Below are 26235 nucleotides of genomic sequence, written 5' to 3'. Positions count from 1 at the left end.
GGGGGAAGCCGCAGGGGGTGCTTGTAGTGGGGCAGGAGGGGGGAAGCAGCAGGGGGTGCTGGAGAGCCTGAACCCCAGAGAGCCCTGTACATATATATATATCACTGTGCTATTCAAAATAATCCTGTTATGTTGCAAAACCAACGGAGGCTTGGGGGGCTGTGGCTAGGGTTGTTGCTCCCATCTGTTCCTGGGAGAATGGGGAGGCTGTGGGGGAAGGATCTCCCTTCCCACTCTCTGTGCTTTGGGGTGCTGACAGTCCCCTTCTGGCCCTTCGCAGGATGAAAGCCTTAGCAGTTCTAATGCTTGGTGAACACTTTGGGGGCAGTCACCTTAGCAGCCTTTTAGAAACCCAGATCACAGGAACACCAGCTCTCTTCTCAGGTGGTCCTCACCCCTCAAGTAAGTCAGCCTTGAATCCAGGAACCAGCCAGTCCTAGGACTTTTACCCTGTCCCAGGCTAACTGATCCATACCTTTCTCCCAAACTGGCTGCGGCTACAGGAAGAAAGTGAGGGTAGCTGACTTTGAAAGTCGTTACATTGCAGATGAAATGTATTAATGCCAAGTCCAGACATATGCCTAGGTGGTGACTCTTAAATTTTGTCTTTTAATAGTTTAAAATCAAGATCGCCACTAAAAACATGAAAGCTAGAGTAAGATGAGGATTTTGCTTGTGTTCTTTTTGGATAATCTCAAAGTTCCAGGCAACTTGACCTTTCTGGGCCTGTGTTCCCGTTGCTTGCCTCTCTGGGCCCCTTCATTTCATATATGACCGATGTCAGTTGAGGCCCCAGCATGTTTTCCGGACTGCTCAAGCAGAAACCCACATTGCTTCCAAGGTGAGGAGAGCTAGGAGCCCCCACATGCCCCTCCCCCCCGCTTTTGCCAGGAGGCCCAGGACAGGGCATCCCCAGGACAGCCTTGCCTGGAGGACCGGAGAACACAAGGCAGGCACTGAGAAAAGAGGCTCTGTGCAGAGAGGTTTTAATATCCTCCCGCTTTTAATAGCTTTCCCTGAGATGGAAACTTGGGTTGAAATGATTTGCAGCTCTCCAGATTTTTCTGAGTGTGTGTGTGTATTTGGGTTTATTTTTAGCCACAGGGGTTCATTCCGTGCCAAAAAAACCTGCTTAAATAAAACCAAGATTAATATTTTTACTTGACGGAAAGAGTTAGTCAGGACAGGCTTTGAACTGGAGACTCCCTATCTTGATTTGGGAGTGCATCTTAACTGTCTGGTAGTGGCTTTGACATCAACAAAAAAGGCCTTTGAAACTGACAGAGAGCAGTGCCCTCGGGGGACCAGGGTAGGATGCAGGAAGAGCCTATTGTGAGACTTCTCCGAGGGGCATTCTTCCTCACACATGCCACCCCTCCCTGCTCCCCTCCTGTTCTCCAGGGCCATCTTTCTGGAAAGGCGGGTAAGTTGGTCCTGGCTCTGCTCAGAGCCTGGCTGGGATTCTGCCTCACTCCCAACTTCTTCCTTAGACCCTCCCCAGCAGATCTGGTCCAGGCTTCTGCTTCCTCTGGATTCAGATAAAGCAAACTAAGTCTTTGCTCCAGGATGGGCTAAGGCCTAGATCCGCAGTCGCCTCTAGGGAGCTCCAGATGCCCCTCCCCTTGGACAGACTTCACCCCTCTTTGGGCCATGCCAGTTCTTTGTTCTTGCTCATACTGCTGTGTTTGCTCTACTTGAATATCATTTACCTGTTTCCTTGCCGGTCTTTTTAAACTTGGCCCCTGAATTCCTCAGGGCCTCATTTATCTCCTTGTCCCTGTGAGCCTAGCACAGTACTCCATAAATGATTGTTGAACAGATGTTTATCTGGCCCTATGAACTGAGAACTGCTGTTAACCCCTTCTGATGGAATAAGGCTCAGAAAGACTTGGTCATAAGCTAAAGCTTACCCAGAGGAGTCTTTTTTTTTTTTTTTTTTTTTTTAATCACCCTATGTAGGTGGCCCTTTTAGCTTCATGTATTCAGCAGATACATAGTAGGGACTTGTTATGTGCCAGGCTCTCCTCTGGTTGCTCAGGCTACAGTAGTCAGTAAAGCAAAGAACCTGCCCTCTCGTGAGGCTTGCATTCTAGTGGACAGCACACGGATATGGACTATGTCAGCTGGTGGCCAGTGCTGTGGAGCAGTGAGGCTGGCCAGGGGTGACAGGGAATGCATGAGGGAAGATTCTGGGGGATCATGGAGGCCCCCTGACCAGGTGATATTTGAAGTAAGTGAGGGAGGGAGCCATGTGGCTATGGAAGGAGGAGCGTTCCAGTGGTGGGGGGAGGGGCTGGGGGGGGGGGGAACTGCAAGGGCAGAGGCCCTGAGGTGGTGTTTGGGGTGGTGAACAAGGAGTCGGGGGCTGGGGGCCAGAGTGGAGCAGGTTGCCATTTCCAAAGATGAGGAAGGTAACGGGACCATGGGTGAGTGAGGGGTGTTTTCAGGACCCAGTTTTGGATGGGTTGAGTTGGAGATGTCTTATTAGACCTCCAAGTATAAAGGTACACTAAATGTAGACTCATGTTGTGGGAGCTCTGGGTTGGAGGTTGCAAAGATGGGAGCTGCCAGTGGTACAGATGGTACAAGGTCACGAGCTGGGTGGAAGTGAGAGGAGGCAGAGGAACCCACCACTGCCCAGACTGAACACTGTGGAGGTCACGGGTGACCTTGACGAGAACTGCTCCGGTGGTGTGAAGGAGGGAGCTTAGGTCATGGCAAGAACCTCTCAAGGTTGGCATTCATCCCCCTGACCTAGAAGCCAGGATGGGAAGTGACTTGTCCAGTGTTACATAGTGACAGGGCCCTGACTGCATCCAGGTCCACGTGCTCCATGCCTGCTCATTCCAGGGTCTCATGGCCACTTCTCCAGGGGTTTTTCTGATCTGAACTTTCAGCCTCCAAGTCTTTGTGGAGAGGCTTTAGGAGTTCGGGGTGTGGTGACACAGGGGCTGGAAACCAGAAGGATCCAGGTAGGGCAGGCCTTCAGGTGTCTGCCCTCCACCCTTCATTCCTAAGGCCCTTTCCTCAAACCTGGACATCATCAATGTGTCCCCAAAGAGGTGAGGGTGACTGGAGGTGGATACCAGAGATCCTTGGGGGATGAGGAAATGCTGGATTGGATCTCTTGCTGTCTTCCTCTTATTAGCACATTTCAGAACCTTCAAGTAATCACCATCAGCAACCTAACAGTATATCATCTGTTTAGCTTCAGGGTTACAAAGTGCTTTTTTACATATACATTGTCTCATCTAATTAATCAGCCTAATTAACCTCAGACCCACAGTGTTGTGAGAAACCTCAAGGATCATCAGGTTTTGTGGTTTCTAAGTTATTTTATTTTCTTCCTTAAAAGCCTTGCTGGAAAGCACAGTATGCTAAACGGATGATATTCTGTTCCGCTGATGGTGATTCCTTATAGATTCTTATTACCAATCAGAGGGCACGTGTGTGTGAGTGACTAGGACAGAGTGGTTGGGTGGCAAAGGGATGGGGGTCACTGGGGACTTATCAGGGGGGCCTTCCTCCTGGGGACCAATCCACCTCTCTGATCCTTAGCAGAGCAGACAGTGAGGGTGGGGAGGTGCAGAAAATTATGAAATGTTTTGCAATCAGTACAAATCCCCTGAAAAGGCTTCAGGCAGTCTGCTTTCTTGGGGGACCCGCCAATTTTTCTTCCACTGGGATGCAAAACCACCCTCAGGGTACCTGATCTTCTTTGCAGTTGGAAAACAGGGACAATAATAGCCATTTCATAGAGTTATCATGAGAATAGAGCAAGATAGCATGCATGCACTGCTTGGCACATGGGAGGGGCTTAATAAATAGTTGTTGCTATCAGTGTGTCTAGTCCCTCCCTCTCCTCTAGACTTATTGATACGATGTAATGAAATGCAGGGAGCTGATGGTTAATGAATGGGTGGGCAGCTGGAGGAGCAAGGGAGCCTGGCTCTGCCCTCTTTGGATAGGCTAAAATGCAGGCTCTCCATGGGGCACAAGACCAGGGAATTGCCTAATGGGCTGAGCCAGATGGGCTGTGGACCTGCCTTGCTGTGGGTCCCTTGCTTATTGTCTTTGTCATGAGCTCTCGGCCTTAAAAAGGCCCGTGTGGATGTCAATCAGGAAATAAACATCAAGTGACTATCAGACACTTCCCGACCCCTCTTTTCCTCCAAGTCCAAGTCCAGGAAGACAGGTGAGCCCACAGTCCAGGCCTTTCTGCTTACCTAGATCCTGCCTGCTAGGGGCCCATCAGAAGAACATTCCCCTCCCTGGGGTTGACACTAACAGTGACTTCTGCTTTTGGAGAAATTCATCCTACCTGCTGGCCAGGTATGCCTTACCTACCATCGCTGTCCTCCTAAAAAACCATACCTTAAGTCAGCAAAAATCATTCTAAAGGGCCTTCAGAGAGACAGGAATGGGACAGAGTGTGTGTGTGTGTAGCGGGGGGGCGGGGTATGTGTATATACTGAAAGTATCTCACTCACGTGATGGCTGAATCAACTCCTCTACCATAGGGAGGGTCTGTAGTGCTCTCAACAGGATCCCAAGATCTAAGATGGGCAAAATCCATGGTCTTAAGTTGGTATACATTAATTCATTTAAGGGATCCTTGATCCATAACCCAGCCAAACTTTGCATTCCAACCTGCTAGCAGGAAAGTCCAACCATCAGATTGGGGTAGAAAGGTCTGGTTTGATTGAAGGTGGTTGTATGAGAGGTGGAAGGAGAGGGTGAGAGGCAGGGGCTTTCTCGTGGGCATCTTGTCCCCTCTGAATATGCTGACGAATTGCAGATGTGCAACTTCTGGACACAGCAGTAAGCTGCACTGGAAGCTAAATCTAGTTTGCCACTGGAACTGTTTTTGTTCAAAACTTGTGCTGCTTATGGTCTACATTACTATGGATGGAGGTGGGGGCAGGCAGCACACAGTTATATTTCTGGAAGGGATGTGCCTGTTTCTCTTGTTTTTGCAAGCTCTTACTAGCCCTCCCCACAAAAATTATTTAAAGAAAGAAAATTATATAGAGATACACCTTTACACCTAGATCCTCAGGTGTATGATATATTTAAGAGGGCACTACATATATTTACAGGTCTATGTGCCAATTACATAAGCACACATAGCCTGGTCAGTTTCTTCTTACAGACTTTTAAGTTAAAATACTGTTTACTCTGTTTTCCTTTGACCTCCATACCCATGGAAGCCCAGGTTCCTTTCCCAGGAGCCAAGAGGCTCCAAGACTGAGATTCAGGCTGTTCGTCATTGCCCCTTTCCCTGACTGGTGCTTTCAGACCTTGGACACTAGCCTTCTAGCCATGAACTTTTAAACTTTGTCTTCCCACTAGACTGTGCTCTGTGGAGGTAGGAAATGGGACTTCTATTTCTTTTCATCACCCCCACCAGCACACCAACCCAGCTCACACCCATGTCGGTTTAGCTGCTGGGGGACACTGGGTAGAGAGTGGGGGCCACGTTCCAGCATGAAGGAGAAGAAAGAACACCTTTGTCTAGCCCAGCCCATCTGTAAAGCTGGCTTCTAGCCACTACACCAAGGTGGCGGGAACAGCCCAACATGCTGCCAGCTCTAAGTTTGGAAACTGTCTTCTGTTGTTGTTGGAGAACTGTGACCTTCCATACCTCCCCTGTCCACTGTGGCCCCCAGGCCAGCGAATACTTGGGAGCACCCTTATTGCCAAACAAGAAAGTACAAAATAGCACACATTTGCATTGCAGAGGAGAAACTGAAGCAAATAAAGACATACTAATTCACAGACCTAATGGGCGGTTTGAGGTTGGCTGGTGTTTTTACTCTGGAAGGCTTCGTGAATCTCTTTGGGAGAGCAGAATATTACTTAATTTTAGTTCAGTGTAGGGCAGTTTTGTTTTTATAAAGAAAACACTGGTGTGGCCTCTATGCTGGGCCTTCTCTGCCAGCCTTTCTGGACCATAACCACTTGATCAAGGTTGGTCCTGGTGGGCTGCTCTTGGGTTACATGTGGGTGATGAGACAGGAGAGTTCCCTGTGATGAGGTGGGTGCTCCAGACTTAAAAACACCTCGTCTGTTTGTTCTGACCAGTTTACATGTACTCCCCCACCTCTCCCTGAAATTCTGTGTGGCCAGATATTTTGAGGAGCTTGCCTTTCTTCCCCAGAGAGAACCCCCAGGCCTTAGCTTATGGTATATGTTAGAAGATAAAGATACTCAGACAATTAACAATAGAGGTCACTGGTAGCAGCGGTATTCTAACAGCAGTGATAGCAAACACTCCATTGTCAGTGCCTGCACGTAACCCTCACAGCATGAGATTTATGAGGAATTGCTATAAATTAGGAAACGAAGACACAGAAGGGTTTAATGACCTTCCCCATGCAGCACCACTGCTGGGATTCGAACCCAGGCAGTCAGTCTCCAGAGTCCTGGCTCTTCCATGCTCTGCCATGTTGCTGCTCCACTAGAATTAGGACATGGCTTGTAAGCCATGTGATGGGCACTGGGCCAAGACAATCAGAAAGATTTGGAGGAAAGGAGGTCGGGGACACGGTTTGCCTGAGGCCGCATGGTAATGGTGGAACTGAAACTCAAAAGTGGCTTCCTGACTACAGAAACTTACTCCCTTTTCACTGAACTATTCTCAGATGAAAATGTTCCAAGCTCAGGCCATTTCAGGTAAGGAAGGAATTGGCTATGTGTGCAGAAGCTTCCAGAAGTACCTAGCTTTATGGGACAGGTCTGCTTATGACATGTTATGTCTAAATGAAGTCAAGCCATTTTTGAGCCAGGAAAGGGTAGAAGTTGCTATTTAAAGAGATCCCTTTTGCGATTTCTTCCCCCCCTAAGGCAAAGACTCACTTGCTAGTTTACCTTCTGTGTTAATGAAGCAGCAGAGGATGGAGCCAAATCAATTCAGGAAGAATCAATAGTAGAGTCCTGGCAGATATGCTCTCTGCCCAACAGTTAAGCTGTTACAACCTGACTGTGGGAGTTACTGTAGAGGAAATAGTCCCTGGGCCTCTGGGAGGCTGGCTCCCTGCCGAGGATGCTGCTACAAAGTTAGACACAGAGGTGGAGGCAGAATGTTGAGAGAGCTTGGCCTGGAATCTTGCCAACCTCTCGTTTTTGCAGCGGACTTGGAAACAGCCACTCGCCTCCTCCCAATCTGAGCTGAGTCCGCTAAATTGCTAACTTCGCCAATGGGCTCTGTGTTTTACCCTCCCTGGCAAGAAGGTCTGGAGGGGCTATTGATTCATCTGGGTCTTGACTTCATGTCTGACTGGAAGAGTGGGATCCAAACTCGTTTGGGGAGGAACAAGGCAGAACCAGTTGGGGTGGCGGAGATTGGTTCCTAATAAAGGTTGTTTTGTTTTGTTTTAATTTAAGAGATTAGAGTCAATGAATTGAGAAACATGGTGGGACGTCCAAAATGGGGAAGGATAATGGAGCTACCAGAATGGGCAGGAGAGAGAGAGAGAGAGAGAGAGAGAGAGAGAGAGAGAGAAAGAGAGAGAGAGTGTGTGTGTGTGTGTGTGTGGTATTCTGTTTAACAGACATTTATTGAGTACCTACTCTTTTTAGGGGCTAAGTACAACTAGAGGTAAGAAGAGTGACAGGATCTTAGAGCTTGAAGAGTTCAGTTTGTGACTCAAAGCATGGCTGCTATACATGTAAAATCCATTCCGTTCTGGGCAAGGTCCTAGCACGAGAGCTTCCAGACCCCCCTCTCTTGCCAGTTTTTGTTATTAGATGACTTTTTTTGGGTTGAGCCAATGAACACAACTTCTCTGTAATTTCTGAATTGTCTTTAAGATCTGTCCATTATTCCTCCATGTGCGAGTTCTATAAACTATCTGAAGACAGCTACTGGGTGCTTATTCTTCAGATAAAATACAAAAAGAATGCACAGCCTCTTATAATCTCAAAGTAAATCCATCCCTCCTCTGTGTTCTCACTGCATGTAGTAAATGCCTATCTTACAGCCTTCCTCACATTGGGTCTAATAGTTTTCCTGTTCATAGTCAATTGATGTTTACTAAGCAACTCCTTTCTGCCAGATGTTGTACTAAGAAATTTCATAGGATCTTTTGTTTAATCCTCATTCTAATTCTTTGATGTAGGTAGAGTTACACTCTCTTTACAGAGGAGAAAATAGGTTCAGAAGAGGAAGTGGCTTTAATTCTCTGTCAGTTTCCTTGTCTGTATAATGTGGATGGTGATACTGCCCTTTTCAGCAGTCTTGAGGAGTAAATAAATGAGATGTACTACTGCATACAGTTGGCATGTGATAAATGGGAGCTACTTTTAATGGCAGCAATATTTCCATGGTCAGCCCATGCCATTTTTGGTGGTGATGATGATGATGATACCAATAATGTTCATATAACATATACTATGTTGGAGACACGGTGCTGAGTTTCACATGCATTATCTTACCTAATCCTTTCAATTCAGGAGATTGGTACCATTATTATCCCGGCTTTACAGAAAAGGAAATTGGAGGCCAGGAACAAAGTTCCTTGCCCACAGTCATAATAGCCATAAAGAGCAGAGCTGGGGTTAGAACAGTTCTGTTGGCTCCCGACTTCTTCCTCCTCCACCGCACCCTAATTGAGCTATGCTTTACTGCATAACTTGCCATCCATCTAAGTGCTAGGAATGCAGGGCCCCATCAGAATGCTGACCGGCCATGGATAGAGGCTGGGACGCATTGCAATCCTGCAGGTATGTCAGGACTCAGTGAATGTATGCATGCAAAGGAGAGCCCCAAATGAAGTAGCATTCAGGAAGAGGTCCTGGTGGAAAGAGAATAGGTCTGGGAGACCAGGCAATTGTCAGACGGACAATGGAGGGATGGCAAGAGGCTCTAACAAGAGCAGTAGATTTTGGATTATGGTAAAACCAGAGTTAAGAAACTCCTCTAGGGGTGAATGCAGCCTAGGAATTTCCAGGGTTGGCAACTGTGAACATTTGGGATGATTACGTTGAATGATGACTGCCTGCCTTCTCGCCTCCATTCCTCTCCCACCCCCAAGTGTCTGTCCTCGGAATTCTTGCTTTTATAAACACAATCATCTACTCAAGTTGGCCCAGAGGTAAGAAAGCAATTCCAGGCACCCAATCTAAGATGTGGTCCCGGATGTGGTTCAAGTCTCCCTAACCTCCTTCCTTTCTGTGTCTTGCCTTTTTCTGCAGTGATCCGGGCCAAGGTGGTAGGGAAGAAGCTGGTGAAGGAGGGGCCCTTTGGCACGCTGGTCTACACCATCAAGCAGATGAAGGTGAGTGACATAATCCGGCTCCAGGAGAGCTCTCAGGTTTTTTGGCAGTAGAGTCCTAGCCAGGGGAGGCAAGGTGGGTGTGCGTAGCCCTCCCCACTGCTGGAGAGGGCATTGCTGAGGCAGAAGAAAGGGATGGCAGGGAGTGGGAGGAAGGTGGCTGCTTCACCCTAGAGCCAGCGCAAGTGGAGTCCCTCAGAGGCCATTGTTAAGAGGCTCGACTCTGGAACCAGGCGGCGGACAGCCTTGTCCCTGGTAACGGAGAGACCTTGGCCAAGTCACTGTCCCTCTTTGGGTGTTGATCTTCCCATCTGTAAAATGAGGGGATGGGACCAGTTTGTCTTACAGGCTCTTCGGAGCTCTAAGTTTTGAGTTTCAAAATTGGTCTTATGCAGTTGCTGAGGTTACCATTTATGTTTAACTCCTCGAATCTTTACACTGAACTTTGGCTGATCACAGGAACCTTATCCTGGAGTAGGAACCGCACCCTCTTTCCCTGTGTTCCCAGAGCTTGCATCCCAGGTGGTTAGCACTGTTTACTAAGTATATTCATATAACTGAACATATTCCTGAGCATATTAACATTATGAAGCACACTAAGGAAGTCCACCTTACCAAAAAGAACATCAGATTTGAAACCTGCAGAACCTGCTTCCTTGTCTCGGTTCTACACCTAAATAGCCTGCTTACCTTGGAATCCCCCCTTTCCTGGGCCTCCAATTAGCCACCTGTTAACAGTGCAGGGTTGGGGGGGTGCACGGCTGGCTCAGTCGTTCAGCGTCTGCCTTCAGCTCAGGTCATGATCCCGGGGTCCTGGAATCTAGCCCCGCGTCGGGCTCCCTGCTCAACGGGGAGCCTGCTTCTCCCTCTCACACTCCCCCTGCTTGTGTTCCCTCTCCTGCTGTCTCTCTCTCTGTCAAATAAATAAATAAAATCTTTAAAAAAAACACCAAAAAACAGTACAGGGTTGGGCTTAGTGCCCCTAAGAGCTCTTCTCAGCTCAGGCATTTCAGGATTCTAAGTGCCCTGGGACACATGTGGTGTTACTTTCTTTCTTTCTTTTTCTTTTCTTTTCATTCTTTTTCTTTCTTTCTTTCTTTCTTTCTTCTTTCTTTCTCTCTCTCTCTCTCTCTCTCTCTCTCTTTCTTTCTTTCTTAAGATTTTATTTATTTATTTATCAGAGAGCAGGCGCGCACAAACAGGGGAAGGGGCAGGCAGAGCAGGCAGAAGGAGAAGCAGGCTCCCTTCTGAGCAGCAGGGAGCCCGATGCGGGACTCGATCCCAGGACCCTGGGATCATCACCTGAGTCGAAGGCAGACGCTTAACTGACTGAGCCGCCCAGGCACCTCTTTGTGTGGTGTTACTTCTAAGCAAGAGCTGCTTTGGGTGCCAGAAAGGGGTACTTACGTTTGCCTTAGCATAGAGGGCTGGTACTCACTCACCCCGAATAGCTCAGCACCTGGTCCACCACCCCACTTTTGTAAGCGCCACCCTATGTGCAGCACCCTGTGCCAGGAGCCATGGAGGCCACGAGAAAGATGGGATTCCTATGTTAAGGAAGTATAGTCAGGTCAGGAGAGAAGAGCGAAGACACACATGCACGACTAATCAGAAATTCATGATGGGGTATGCTCAGGTCCAAGTGGACTGCCAGCCCTTTTACTCACTGCCCATATCTCCATCCCCAGAAACTAGAGCAGGACCTGGCTTGCAACAGGGACTTGGTGGATGTTTATCCATCTAAATGGAGAAATGAGGGTGAGACCCTACTGGCCTGAAAACTCCCCAGAGGAGACAAGGCTTGACACCCAGGTAGAACTGAATGGGGATACCCAACCATTCCAGAGGCAGACTTCCAGGCCTCATTATTCCTGCATCCTAAGGCCTGAAGTTTGATGTACTAAGTTCGTGGAACCTGTTGCTTTGGATTCAACTTTGGAAACATCCACAGCCTTCTGGTTATGTAATGTCCAGAGTCAGCCCTGGCTAGGTGCCCTTGGCTGCCCAAGCCTGGTCATGGGACCAGCTTATGTCTTCAGACAGCCATGGGGAGAGAAGAGTGTGGAGGGGGGAACCAAGAAAATCAACAACAACCCAAGAAACCCCCACTGTACAGCCCCCGGCAGCCAGTGAGCAAATGCCAAAGCATGTTAGACAAAGCAGAGGTTCGGGCAACACTCCCTCTCCTGCACGCTGCCCCACTCTGGAACAACCCATCACAGAATGGATACTCTGGCCAGCAGATCTGAGGGAACAGCTGGGAGACAGTGGTTCCTAAGCTTGCCTAGCTTCCCTGCTTCTTTTGGCGCCTGGGCACCAGGGTGATCAGAATGTCCCATTCCCCCCCTCACTGGTGTCAGGCCAGCCTCTGAGGGGTTGTTTGGAGGCCAAATTACATTTGTTCACCCATCAGCTTCAGAGCACACACACCCACTCCCCGGCCGGTGGCATCACACTATCCATTCACTATCCTTCACCCGGATTCATGGAACTAGGGTGTGGGGCACTGGAAAGTAAAATTCCTTGTTTTACTTCTGACACAGGCTCAAAGGGGGAAATGACTTGCCCAGTCATGCATTTAATTAAAGACAGATCTGGTTCCCAAGCTAAGGTGCTGGGATTCCTTCCCAATCCTGTGTGTTCTTTACATGGCTCCCCAAATCTCCCTGCCATCTCGCTTTGATCATCAATCACTATGTAATGCCTTTTTATTAACTCTGCCCCTCCTACCAGCCAAATATTAGATAACTCACAGAAGGGTCATTGCCCTTCTGTCCTGAGAGGCCACTGAATTCTGCTGGTCTCCAGGGAGCAGTCTGCTAATCAGGTATGGGGTGCAGGGATTGGAGTAGTTCATCTAACCTTTCCCCTCCCTTCCTCTCTCCTTCCTTCTCACTCCCTCTGTGCTGAGCACTGTGCTTCAGGCTGGGGATACCCAGATAATATTTGTTATAATGAATATAAGACTCTATTCAAGTGATATGTACCGAGCTTACTGTGTACCAGGCATTCTGCTAAGCTTTGCATGGATCAGTCCTCATAAAAACCCTATGAAGTAGATACACATTATCTAATTTACAGGTGAGACTTGGAAGGGTCATGTAACAGTCAAGTTCATAGGACTAGAAAGTGGCAAACGCCAGGGAAGCTATAGAGCCTTTGCCAACAGGCAGATTACAGAGCAGTGGAGCTGCGGGCTGATTCATCATTCCTGCCCCCTTGGGGCCTACCCCACCCCATTTGTATGTAGTTCCCCAAGGGAACAAAAAGAGGTTAGCTTGGGTTTGTTCGTTTGTCATCCAGCAGTGTAGCTCTTGACTTGCAACATCCTGCAAAGGGTGCATTGAAAACTCTTTGTGGGAGAGGAGGAGAGGCCAGAGAGGAGAGCCTGCGTGAGTTTTGGCACTGGTCCCTAAGTGGCTTTGTTCTGGTGGATTAGAGTCTACCCCAGAGAGTCGGACAGGGTGAGCTAGGGCTCCCTTAGAGCAGAACTAAAGGAGCTCGGAGAACATGGCAATTTGAGCCTCCCTGTCTCACCTCTCCCTCTGTCTCAGAGTTCCCACCTCCTCCCCTCAAACTTCTCACCCAGATGAAAGGCAGGCGGACTCTCTCCCGTATGCTAATTCCAGAACCTCTGGTACACGTTACAGGCAGAGACACACGCACAGGTGTGTGTGGGGGAAGTGTACGAATGTTAAGGGAGCTTATTGCAAACTCAAACTTGGAGACAGCTGGAGCAGTTGCCAGAATTGGTCACTCTAATCTGTCGGGACCTTATCTCCTACCGGGACCATGAGAAAGCAGTCCGCTCTGCCAGGAGCTGCAGTTTGTGCAGTGGAGACATGCTCCCAGGCTAGCACGACAGGGGACAGCACGTGGGGAACATCATGTCCCAGCTGGTCCTGGGGGGGGGGCATTCCATGGGAAGGCCCACTGGTCATGTGCTTTGCATGTCCTGACTCTGGGCAGGACAGATTTGCTGGGCAATTGGAATGCTTGGCCCCTGGGGACTTCCTTCCTTCAGTGGTTTGTCTAATCAAATGAGCACTATTGCAAGGTCTTGCCTTTGAAGCTCCAGCTGGAAGCCTCTCTGACTCTCCAGCACACAGGGAGCCATTCTCCTCCTTCTCATTGCCTGTAACTCTTTCTAGCCTGGGGCTCTCAGCTAGCCCTCAACAGAGAAGGCCTGCATTCTCATGTGCTCTGCTTTTCTCTTATAGAGAAGGAAAGACTTTGGTTGCATTTATCTCAGTCTAGTACCTAATGTCTCTGAAACTCAGTTGCTTGGTCTGCAAATGCGAATAAGTTGTGGTTTTAAAGGAGTTCATGGTGTAAAGCAGCATCCAGCACAGTGCTCATCTTCAGGCATGCCAGCCGTATTTGACAAGATGGTGATATTTCATGCTGTCAATGCAGAGTGAAAACCAGGCATTCCGTAAGAAATATTCAAAGCCCCCAGATTCAGAAATTTCCTTCTTATTTGTCCCTTCACCCCAAGGGAAGCTAAATTCTTTGAACTCTTGTGTACATGCTACCAAGAGGGGAGGCCCAGAGGCTTATAGAGTCCAATGTGGTGTGTGTCTACACACGACAGAACATTATTCAGCCTTAAAAAAGAAGGACATCTTGTCATTTGTGACAACACAGATGAACATGGAGGACATTATGCTAAGTGAAATAAGCCAGACACAAAAAGACAAATACAGCATAAGCTCACTTTTACGTGGAATCTAAAAAAGTTGAACTCACTGTTGAACTTCTCACAGAAGAGTAGAATGATGGCCACTAGGGGCTGGGAGGTGGTGGAGATGGGGAGATGTTGGTCAAAGGGTAAAAACTTTCAGTTCTACAGAACTAAGATGAGTAAGGTCTGGAGATCTAATGTACAGCATGGTAACTATAGTTAATAATACCATATAGAGTACGATAAATTTGCTAAGAGAATCACACACACACACACAAGGTAACTCTGGCTGTCTCCAGAACCTGAGTTGACCATTAATCCTCCAATGCGTTGACTAGATTTGACTGTCTTTTCCGATTCTGAGAGTCTATGGTTCTCTGATGTCAGGGCATTACAAACCTATCATGACCCTCCTCAATTTGTCAAACCAATTCTCAGTCTCTATGAATATAGACCTAATGATAATTTCAGGGTTGATATTTAGGTCAAGATGGGATTATTATAAAGAAAAGATAACGAAATGGGTACAATCTGCTTTACCATATGGTTAAATTCAGAATTGACCCTAAAAGGCAGCACTGTGCTTGTTCAGACCTCATCGTTCACAACGCATTAACGTTTTGATTCTGCATGCAAGCGCTACAAGCCATGTTGAAATCAAGATTCCTTCAAATTCAAAAGGAGTGAGAACTCAACTGAGCAGCTGAAGTCACTGGACCCTACACAGGGCCTTGATCCTCACTCACAAAGCGGCGAGGACATGAAGGGGAAAGACTGACAAGGTTGTACTGAGGCTCTAATGGCATGGGTCCGAAAAGACTAGAGTGGGGACTGAGTTGAAACATTTGCCAGGAACTCAAGGAACAGCCACACCAGAGGAGAAGCTGCTGGGCACAGAAGGGAGTGTAGGGAATGTTCTTCGAAGGCCACACTTGATGGCACGCACACAGCAGTGCTCTTAAGCATGGTTCCTGTTAAAGCCAGAGAGGCACCATCCATCACTGAGGAAGTGGGGGGTACGATGTGACCCACCCCTGCTCCCCCGCGGCATAATTGAAAACCGAGTGTGGACAGCAGTTCTCACAGCGCTTGGCTGCGTTTCCTCATTCAGCTGGTGAGCCTCTCGGGGGGAAGAGGGTTATGAGAGAGGCCAGGTAAATTAAAACCATCTGCACTGATGGTTGCACACAATTAGAACAGTATTCCCCTTAAAAAGGCAGAGGCTCCCCAACTCTGTGGGTCCAACAGACCCTTTATGATGGTGGAGGTCCTTGAGGACCACCTAGCCCCACCAGCCAGTCCCCACTTAAAAGAAAAATAAGGAGAAAACCCAGCCCGTTAGTGCAAACGGGAGGCACTTAGATGAGACACCAGTGAGGTGATGTCTGGCTTTTTATTAATTACCATAAGTAAATTAATAACCCATGCCAGGAACTAAGGGAGAGACACTGTCCTGTAGTAAACCCTTGGAGACCACCAGCCGTCTAGGTAGGGCCCATGTGCTCTGAGAACCCGGGGGATAATGGGATTGGCCCACATCCCGGTGCCCCCTCCTACCCTCACCAGCTCACACAGTTAACAGAGTTTTCTCAACAGATCTGAACCCACGTGAGACTCGTGGTCTTGCCCTCGAATCACCAAGTGGGTTCAGCCTCGTTATGTTCACACCAGTGGCTCTGAGCACGTGCAGATATCAAGAAGGCACAATAGCCATAAAGAGCATTTGCCTGTATCAGAGGCCCTTGGGCATGAACTTGGGAGGCCACAGTGAGAGAAGCACAGGATAATGGTTAAAAGAGCATGGACTCCAGAGCAGATTCTTCTTCCTGGAATCCTACCTCTGCCCTTTGCCAACCGTATGGCCTCAGATAAGCCACTTTACCTGTCTGGGCTTCAGCCTCCTCATCTATTAAACGGGCATAAATAGTTCCTGTCTCACGGGGCTGTCATGGGGATTAGGTGGGTTAATACTAGAGGAGGATTTCTCAACTTTGGTACTACTCATATTTGGGGCCAGATAATTCTTTGCTGTGGGGACTGTCCTGTGCATCATAGGATATTTCACAGCAACCCAAGCCTCTTCCCACAGATGTGAATAGCAACCACCACTGCCTACCATCTGTGACAATCAAAAACGTCTCCAGACATTGCCAGATGTCTCCTGGGGTGGGGGTAATATGGCCTTCAGTTGAGAACCACTGTCTTAGATTATGTTGTAGATAAAAATGGCCAAATATCAGCATTTTCATACAGTGCAACATACTAAAGTGTTTAGTTAAAAATCTAGAAATTTTGTATATGTGTCTATATGCTTTATTTGGGGTAAAGGAACCCAGTACTTTCAACAGATGCTCAGAAAAATAAAAGCATGGAGAATCCTGGCCTGAGTTCACCATGCACTTTCACCATGCAAACAGAATTTTTGAGTCCTTATCTGTAAAATGGGTACAATAATACCTACTTCCTTGGGTTCTTGGGAGGATACAGTGAGGGGAATGTAAGTGGAATGCTTTTATACACTGAGAAATGTCATAGAGATGTCATTAGAATGCTGGCTGGCTGTCTTCTTGGAATTTGGGAGCCAAGGTTGATGAGGCAGGCGGGACCCCTTTCACAGCAAATTCTTTGGATTTCTGAAAAGGTGTTGGGATATGCGAAGAATATATATCTGGTGTAGTGTTCTGGAGGTGCTGGAATGGGCGATGTGACTGGCTGGATGGGAAGGTTTCTCTGGAAAGGCACCAACCATGGCTCAGACAAGAGGTGAACAGGTGGCTTTATCTGGACTGCAGGCCCTGGGGTGGATAAGTCAGTGACTGGCCACACATGGTGGATCAGGGAAATCGGATCTCCACAGAACAAATGACAGCATGCTTTCTGAGCCCTGGTCCTCCTCTCATGACATTCCTTCTGCCCACAGATGTACCGAGGCTTCACCAAGATGCCCCACGTGCAGTACATCCACACAGAAGCTTCTGAAAGCCTCTGTGGCCTGAAGCTAGAAGTCAACAAGTACCAGTACCTGCTGACAGGTAACGGTCAACTCTAGCATCTAGGCCAGAGTTTGGCCAAGGTCCACCAGTCCTTCGTTTCAGAAGGACAGAGAAGCAGTAGTTGACCGAGAAGTGTCCTTAGGACTTTGGCCACATGCCCAGTGAATTGTAAGGAGTAGCTCGTGTAGGGTGCATCTTGCTTGGCCTGGGGCAGGAACTCGAGGCTCTACCCGGAGGCTGGGTTTTAGTCTCACCTCCATCACCGGCCCCGTGGAGGAAATGTAGTTTTGCCTAGTTCTGCAGTCTCTCAGCTTTACTATACTATATAAATAAAAAGGGATTTCTAGTACCTGTTCCTCTATACCTCACAATCTATTTATTGGGTCTATCTTTGAAAGTTGCCCACCTGCAGGCAGTCAATGTGGGAAAGGAAAAAATAAGATCAAAACCAAGCAACCACTGATGAGGGAAGGGATGAGTTGGCCTTAGTCCCAGCTCCAGCACTTCATGGGTTTAAGACCTTCTGCAAATCACTTAACCTCTCTGAGCTTCGGTTCTCCCCACCTGGGAAATGGGAACACAGTTTGGCCTCAAAGGTGTTGGGAAGGATAAGGATGAAATAAAATCGTAGGACTAGAAAGTACTTAGCACAGTACCTGGTCTAAGGTGGGTACTCAGGGGGTGAGAATTCTTTTGCCTGTGGCTGGGCTCTGGACAAAACATCTCTCCCCTTGTCCTCTTTCCTCCTCTAGGCCGCGTCTATGATGGTAAGATGTACACAGGACTGTGCAACTTCGTGGAGAGGTGGGACCAGCTCACCCTCTCCCAGCGCAAGGGGCTCAACTACCGGTATCACTTGGGCTGTAACTGCAAGGTAAGCCCTGGAGAGGGCAGGCACGGGGGGAGAGCTGGCCCACAGCCCGAAAAACGTCAGTTCCGGCTGTACTGGGCACTGGGCCCTTGTGCTGAGACAGGCATGCACATCGGGCCAGGGCAGAAGGGCAGGTCTGAAAAGGGGTGGTGAGGAATGTTGGCCCCAGGCTGAGCAATGAAGAAGGTGGGGGAAGAATGCCTTTCTGCTGTCATCGGCTCCCTCCACGCTGCCCACCTGGCAGCTGCCAGGGCACAAAGACTCTTCAGCATCCCTGGCCCCTCCTGTGATTCAAGGTTGTGGCAGGTACAAGATCCTTATGCTGACAGGTCCTGTCGAGCATCCCAAGTGGGCTCACCAGGGCAGCTGCCTCATTGGTGGCCCCTGCTGCAGGTGGCTGAGCTGGTGCAGGACTGCTGATACCAAATGCTGCAGAAGGTCACTCTTCAATCAGGCCCAATTCCTTGACTCAAGCCCAGGGCCATGGCACACAGCCTTCCTGCTGCGGGAGGGAGCTGCACTGTTCTCTCACTAATTCTCACAACAACTCTGTGCATTTTCGTTACTACTGTGCTCATTTTGCAGGTGAGAAAGTGGAGGCTCAGAGAGCTCAAGTAACTAGCCTCAGGTCACACAGCTCACTGAGTCTGATTTCTCTCCTAGGGCAGCTGGACGCCCAAAGTTTATGCTTTGATCTTTTTAATTCCTCAATTCTCACAACAGCTGAGATTGCTCATCCTTGCCTATTGCCATTGGAAAAGCTCTCTTGAATGTCTAATTCCACGACTTTTGGGCTGTGTAACCTGGAGCAAGTTACTTAACCTCTCTGAGCCTCTATTTCCTTATCTGTAAAGGGAGCTAAATCTGTTATGAGAACTAAAGAGAATAACATAGAAGCACTGAGCAGAATATCTGGTACACAGTGGTGCTTAGTAAGTGTTAGTGAGTATTACTTCTATCATTTTCACTAAGGGACTGATGTGGCTGGGCTCCACCTACAGTGGTGGGCATCTAGACTTGAGGAAGCATCAGGACCGGGTCCACCGTGACAGAGCCCACCAACCTTTGGCTGTTATCTAATTGCAGATCAAATCCTGCTACTACCTGCCTTGCTTTGTGACCTCCAAGAACGAGTGCCTCTGGACCGACATGCTCTCCAATTTCGGCTACCCTGGCTACCAGTCCAAACACTACGCCTGCATCCGGCAGAAGGGTGGTTACTGCAGCTGGTACCGAGGATGGGCACCCCCGGACAAAAGCATCATCAATCCCACAGACCCCTGAGCACCAGACCCTACCCCACCTCACCTCCCTCCCTTCCCGCTGAGCTTCCCTCGGACACTAACTCTTCCCAGATGATGACAATGACATTAGTGCCTGTTTTCTTGCAAATTTAGCACTTCGAACACTTAAGGAAAAGTCTATGCTGTCATATGGAGTTTATTTGGAACCATCCTCCTGGCCCCACCCTACCCCTTCTTTTTGGCCTTGACATCACCCATTTCCAGGCGGGAATTTTTGGTGCCATGCCAGAAAGAATGAGGAATGTACACTCCTCTTCTTCGCGATAATATAATCTATTTTTTTAGGAAAACAAATATCGAAAAACCACCCCATTTGGACATTGTTAACATCTACCCCTCTCTCTTCTTCCCCACCTCACCATCCCCCAGGCCCTTTTCCCTCGGCCCTTCTCCTCCACCCCAGTATATAAAAGACACAGACAAGGAAGAATGCTGACAGGTCAACCGTTTCAGGACCAGTCCAGGGCAGCAAGCAGATAGACTCAAGGTACGCAGAAGATCTTATACACCAAGGAGATGCTACTGCACGTCCCAACCAGACTGTCTGTCTGTGTCTGCATGTAAGGGGGGGGAGGGGAGGAAGAGATGGCAGGAGAGGGTCTGGGAGGACGCAGTACACACCGTTCCCCCAGGCCAGCGCCGCTGGGATTGACCAGATGTTGCTGAGTCTGGAGCAAGCAGCCAGGCCAGAACAACAGAACTTTCTTAGTTGATAAAGACTTAAACATCTGCCTGAGGTCAGGAGGCAATGTGCCTGCCTTGTACAAAAGCTCAGGTGAAAGACTGAGAGGAATGTCTTTCCTCTCTCTATCTCCCACAGGACTTCCTCCTGGAAAACTCTTTCGTAGATTTGGCCAGGAGCCTGCCTTTATGTAAATTGGAGGAATACACACACCGTACACTATCCACAGATATAGCCAAGTAGATTTGGGTAGAGAATACTATTTCCGAAGTAGGGTTTAGCTCGCCTAGGGGGATGTGTTTGTATACATATTTGCATATACCCACACGGGGACATAAGCTAATTTTTTACAGGACACAGAATTCTGTTCAATGCTGTTAAATATGCCAGTAGTATAATCTCTTCTATTTTTTTGTTGTTGCTTGTTTGAAGAAAATCATGACATTCCAAGTTGACTTTTTTTTTTTTTCCATTTTAATTAAAATTTGAAACCCTGAACACTCTCGACATCCCTCTAACTGGGGTCATCTGACCTCTGTCCCTATCTTTTTCTCCTGCTTCATGTTTGGGGCCTTCGTTTAACTGCCTCACTGGCTTGGCTCAGGTGGGAGATGAGAGTTAGTGTGGGTCAGGGGCCTGGGCACAGGAGGGAAAGCTGCCAAGTGTCCTGCCTCAGCTAGACGGCCACGTTCCTGGGTTTCGAGACAGCCTGCTCTTCTAACCCCAGCTCACTGGTGGGCGGACACCATCTCCCAAGGTCTTCACCTCACGAGCTTAAAATCGGTGGTCACTGGGGAAGCCTGACTCTGCAATCAGCTGTAGGGTTGTGTGTGTGTGTGTGTGTGTGTGTGTGTGTGTGTGTGTGTGTGTGTTTTGAAATAAAACTATAATATAAGTTCTCTGATTAAATAAAATTATTTTAAGTTTAAGTATTGAAAGTGAGATGCCAAGAGTAGGTGAGAATGTATATTTTACGGAGTTGGGGGTGGGAGGACGGTGACATTTAACATGATTGCTCTGTCTCTTTTTTCAGATTATGGGTATTTATCCTCTTAGTATTTGTATCTTCAGTTCATTCCACTTTAGGAAACAGAGCTGCCAATTGAAACAGGAGAAAAAAAAAAAAAGAAGCAAACAACACATTGTAATGTCTTGCGTGCGTGCGTGCGCGCGCGCGCGCACACACACACACACACACACACACACACACACACGCCCAGGCAAGGTGTTTGGTAGAACTCCTCAGTGGGAAGGCAGTACAAGCATCCGGCTTCTGTGGGATCCATTTTATTTTCTTGTATCTTTTACTTTATGGTCATGCCATCTGGCAGGTGGGAAATGGGAGGCTTTGCCCTCTCAATGCAGCAGTATAAGCAAAAGGAGCTGAGGTCAGCAGGCCAGTGGTTTTTAAGAAGTAAGCCCCAGCCTTGGTGTTCTGAGATTTTCTTGATTTCAACCTTAAAGTCTTCTAAGGTGGAACCCCTGACCCAACTCACACAAGTGTCCTCCCACAAATGGACATCGGCATCCCCTCTATGAAGCATCAGTGATTCTTGGTCCCTGGTGGGGCCACCTCCACTCACACAAGGCAGGACCTGGGGTGAGGCCTGAGCATGAGTCATCTGAAGTTTCCCCTGCAGAAATGGTGGTGGAACCACAGTCCCATCTGTCAGGCCCTGGCGAAGAGAACAGCAGGTCCTGGGCAAGAAGGGTCCTCTGCAAAGTGCTGTTGGCAGAGGGCGGTTTTTGAGCTTTCTATAAGCTACAGCTTTGTTTATTTCACCTGTTCACTTACTGTATAATTTAAAGTCATTTATGTAGCTGAGACACTTCCGTATTTCAATCATATTGTGAACGTTTTATTTTGCTAAATCTTGTGTCATGTGTAGGCTTTAATATGTGTACATTGTGTTTAAGAGAAAAAAAAAATGAAACCCACATGCCGCCATTTTCCTGAATCAAATTCTACAGTGGAATGGAGGGTAAAATACTTCTACTGTGCAGGCAGCTCGACTGGCAAACTGGAGAAATGAGAAGGAACTAGCCCTTGAGACTCATCCATCCTCCTCCCTTTATCGGCATCCCAGTGCTTTCTGGAGTAGGAAGGAGGCGGGGAAAATAGCAAGTGCATTCATGTCAACTGGCACTGGGCAGTCTGCTGGTCATTCCCGTTCTTCTTCCACTTGATCTTTGACCAGCCAATTGGGAAGCCATGATTTCTCCTAAGAATCCAGGGCCATGGGAGCTATGATTCCAAGACCTCTTGGCCTCATCTGGCTAACTCTTCTGCCTCCCTATCCGGACAGCACTATACCCAGCCTCTCTCCTCTCCGACCTGTGCTCCATCTGGTTGGATAGATAATACTGGAGACCCTTATCCTTTACCATCACCCAGCTCCAGACTTATATCATGGCAGTTGAGGTACAGCCCATGAGCACCATTTTTCATACATTGGTTCTTGAGCAGTTAAAGAAACAAATGACTTATTGGAAGAACTTTTTCTCAGAGACACTGTGGCCCCCCGGGAGAGAGTACCCTCCCCTGCCCCGGCCTTTCATATTTTGTTTGATGGTCGCCAATGTGGATTACCCCAAGATGGCACCCAAGTGTTTGGCTCCTGGCTACCAAAAGTAAAAATATCACTGCAGTAGTTTTACACAAGGAAAACACTTTAAAAATCTGATGACAGAAGCAAAAAAAAAAAAAAATGTGGGAGTGTAGGGGAGATGGATATCAACAGCCTCCAAATTGGCTCTTGGGAAGTGTGAGGAGGGAAAGAACTTAAAGACCAGTTTGTGCTTTGAGGGGAGGGGCTTCATAGATTCTCCCAGGCCCTCACCCTTCCCTTTAGCCAGTCTGCTGTCCTGAGACCCAGAAGTGATAGAGAGAAACCAACTAGAGAAAACCCTGTCTGGAAGGAATGTATTTGTTGCTAAATTTTGTAGCACTGTTTACAGTTTTCCTCCATGTTATTTATGAATTTTATATTCCGTGAATGTATATTGTCTGTAATGTTGCATAATGTTCACTTTTTATAGTGTGTCCTTTATTCTAAACAGTAAAATGGTTTTATTTCTATCACACACCTGCAGTCTCTTGCCTCCTTATATCCTGACCACCACTGGGGGTAATATAGATAGCAGAGGGCCTTGGAAGCTGGGTCCTGCTTATCCTGGCTACAGGCCCATGCACGTTCCTCTCCATTCATTCACTTTCATTCACTTCTACAGTTTGAGCCCAACCTGCTCTAGTCCTTTCCCAAGGCAGGAACAATTTCAGGAGAGGCATTCTAGATTTCCTCCTGACTGCTAATCCTGCCCTGAGCTTGCTCCCTGATTCCATGGCCAGGGTTCTCCATAGCTCTACAGAATCTGGATCTCTATCTAATTAACTATTAGTAAGCAGTACAAGTATTCCCAGACCAGAGCCCTGACATGGCTTTCCCTGTTTTCTTTTTTTTTTTTTAAAGACTTTATTTATTTATTTGACAGAGAGAGACAGTGAGAGCAGGAACACAAGCAGGGGGAGTGGGAGGGGGAGAAGCAGGCTTCCCGCTGAGCCGGGAGCCCGATGTGGGACTCGATCCCAGGACCCTGGGATCATGACCTGAGCCGAAGGCAGACACTTAACGACTGAGCCACCCAGGCGCCCTCCCTGTTTTCTTCTTAAGAATCTCACCCCATGGAAGTGAGAGGGGCAGGCTGCAAACATCAGTGTCTGATGCCAAATGCTGGCCTGAAATTCCAAGCATGGCTCAGCCTAGTTGGGAATGCCAGGAACTCAGGAGGTCCCACTAACTGGTGGGCTCCTCCAAGAGCTTACAGCTGGATCTCATCCTCAATGGGCTGGGCTGGCTGCAGACCCCTCACCCAACTTTCATCCCATTGTTGACAATGTTCTGGGGTATAATGCCCCTATTCTAAGCTACTCTACTTTGATCACCTATCATATGTCAGGCATAGCACTCTATACACATGATTATATTAAACTTCAACAACCCAGTGAGGTTGCCCCACTGTCCTCCATAGTTTCCAGCTGAGGAACCCAAGACTCGGGTTAATTCATTGCTCAAGACCTAGTATGCTGGCAGACTATGATTCAAACTCATTCTGGCTTGATGATAAACCTTGACTTTTCTCTAGTGTGTTCATGCTTTGTTGGAATATGCCAGGTTCCACAAACCCTTCTTATTCCAAGCAGCACATCCTGGATTCTAAGACTCTTACCAGATCAGATATAAGGGAAAGATAATCAAAGGAAACCTCTCTGCTTGTTTAGACTGCTCTTCCTTGGAGCCTGCAGTCCTACCCACCAATGTCTCCAAACAGAATCCTCCAGGTCAGCAGCCTGAGCTTGGGATTCTAAAACCAGGCTGCAGTCTCCAGCTGAGACATTTGGATACCCTATTAACTACCCTGTTCCCCAAAATTCACATTGCTTATGTGGCAAGCATGGGGCCACGGTCCTGCATTCCTTTGACCAGTTTAAGAAGACCACCAACCACACAAGCAGACACATCACAGGCTATCTCTGGCTGCGCAGAACTCTTCCACCCAACTTCTTCTGGCTGTGGGATAGAGAGCTCTCCACCCTATTCAGAAAGACATTAACCTTCCCACCCAGATGTCCTCCAAAGGAGAGGCTCTACCATGTGCTCCAAGCTAAGCTCCAACCACTTCCCAGAGACAACCTCAGGTACACACAAAAGTCAAAATGCAAAGAGAATATACAAAGAAACTGCCCTTTGATGATCAACGCAAATAAAATATTACTATTTTTATTGAAATAAGAGTTGAAACCAGGTTCTGCCCAGAGCCCAAGGGAAACAACTTCCAACCTTTGAAACATCTTTTATCTTTATTATCAACCTTTGGCTCCAAAAATGCCAGCTCAAGTTGTCCCCAGATTTGCTAAAAATTCCCAATGTCCCAAGGAATGCCATCTACCTTTGTCATTTGCCCTGCTACCTCAAACTTTACCTGAAGAGTTGACTCTTTCCCTAGGGAAGCCAGGCATTCCCATAAGACATCACAACTCTTCCTTAGAGGCCAGGTGGTCAGAGAGTGGACCCTCAGCCCACTCCTCCATTCAAAGGGATTGAAAACATGGACATCTGTGTTCATTCCATATCATGAAGATCATCAGAGTAAAAAAGGGCACTCACCATTGGCTTATGGTTGGGGAAAAATGTTTGTTCCACAAGTGGGAACTTCTCAGGACCCAGGGAATGGAAGATCTTAATGAGTTGAGAGAACTAGGAGAGAAGAAAGAGCATTGGTCAATCAATGTGGCGAACCTCCCACTCAGTCCCAGGTCTCAAGTATCTGACCATTCTTAGCTGAGCTGCAGTAGCTAGTCCCTGTTTACAAGATAAAAACCAGATTCTTAGGCTGGAAATTAATCTTCACAATTATCTGGTTGCATCAACTCTTCATTCCTGCCAGGCCACTGAGTTCAGCTCAATTACATTTAATGAGCATTTACTACACCCTCAACATTTCACACAAGCACTACCTGCTCACATTCATGCCACGTCCCCAGCCTGCAAAGCCTTTTTTACTAGAGAGGTAGTACAGCATAACAGTTTATGGTATAGACTCTGGATTCAAATTCTCCACTACTTACTAACTGTGTAGCCTGGAAAGTCATTCCATTTGTAAATGGAAAAAACAAGAGATCCAATAATACACAATGTATGAAAAGCTGCGCCTGGTCCCTAGGAGCACTTGAATGTTAGATCCCAGCTAACATGTTGAACAACATGGATTTGAATTGCACAGGTACACTTATATGCAGATTCTTTCTAGTAAATACAGTCCAGTGCTATAAATGTATTTTCTCTTCCTTATGATTTTCTTAACATTTTCTTTTCCTTAGATTGCTTTATTGTAAGAAAATAACATATAATACATATAACATATGAAATTATGTTTAATTATTTATGTTATTAGTAAAGCTTCCAGTCGACAGTAGGTTATCAGTAGTTAGGTTCTGGGGGAGTAAAACGTTATATACAGATTTTCAACTGCACAGGGTGTTGGCACCCCAACGCCTGCACTGTTCAAGGGTCAACTCTATTTTTTCTGCTTTTACAACCACACTCATTTCCAACTGCTCGAGCTGCGTCCCTTTCACACCTGGCTCCTCTTGCTTCAGCACAGTCTTGTTTTGCCATAGAGATAGCTACCATCTCCAGAGCTGGCGGGTAAGCTCCTGGGAGGCAGGCCTTGGACTTACATTCCCCTCCATTACCCCACACCACTTAGCACCCCTGGGAGCTCACTTTGTGCTTGGAGAAGATGACACAAGAAAAGATGGAAGGGTAGTCTAGGTGTGCAGTGAGATTAGTGCCCTGGAGACACTCAGTGGCTGTCAGAGCTGTGGCCTTGAGTACAGGGGACAGTGAGAGAAGCTGACAGGGGGTG

At 47.7% G+C, this 26235-nt stretch overlaps 2 protein-coding genes across 2 annotated transcripts in view; one reads left to right on the top strand and one right to left on the bottom strand.

Annotated features, from left to right (window-relative positions):
* TIMP3 (TIMP metallopeptidase inhibitor 3) overlaps nucleotides 1–22893 on the top strand; it is a 57751-nt gene extending 34858 nt beyond the window's left edge. Inside the window, exons 2-5 of the mRNA XM_025882044.2 lie at nucleotides 9196–9278; nucleotides 16880–16991; nucleotides 17705–17826; nucleotides 18910–22893. Of these exons, the coding sequence (XP_025737829.1) occupies nucleotides 9196–9278; nucleotides 16880–16991; nucleotides 17705–17826; nucleotides 18910–19107 (515 nt within the window). The 3' untranslated portion in view covers nucleotides 19108–22893. The remainder of the gene's footprint in view (nucleotides 1–9195; nucleotides 9279–16879; nucleotides 16992–17704; nucleotides 17827–18909) is intronic.
* The window catches only part of SYN3 (synapsin III), a 445616-nt gene that overhangs the window by 262639 nt on the left and 156742 nt on the right, over nucleotides 1–26235 (bottom strand). Inside the window, exon 6 of the mRNA XM_025882043.2 lies at nucleotides 24975–25064. Coding sequence (XP_025737828.2) covers nucleotides 24975–25064 — 90 coding nt within the window. The remainder of the gene's footprint in view (nucleotides 1–24974; nucleotides 25065–26235) is intronic.

The sequence above is a fragment of the Callorhinus ursinus genome, unplaced genomic scaffold (assembly GCF_003265705.2).
Source record: "Callorhinus ursinus isolate GAN/ISIS: 27379988/994484 unplaced genomic scaffold, GSC_fseal_2.0 scaffold14, whole genome shotgun sequence".
Taxonomy (NCBI): domain Eukaryota; kingdom Metazoa; phylum Chordata; class Mammalia; order Carnivora; family Otariidae; genus Callorhinus; species Callorhinus ursinus.
Note: the sequence above shows the minus strand (reverse complement) of the source record. Positions and strands in the feature narration are given on the sequence as shown.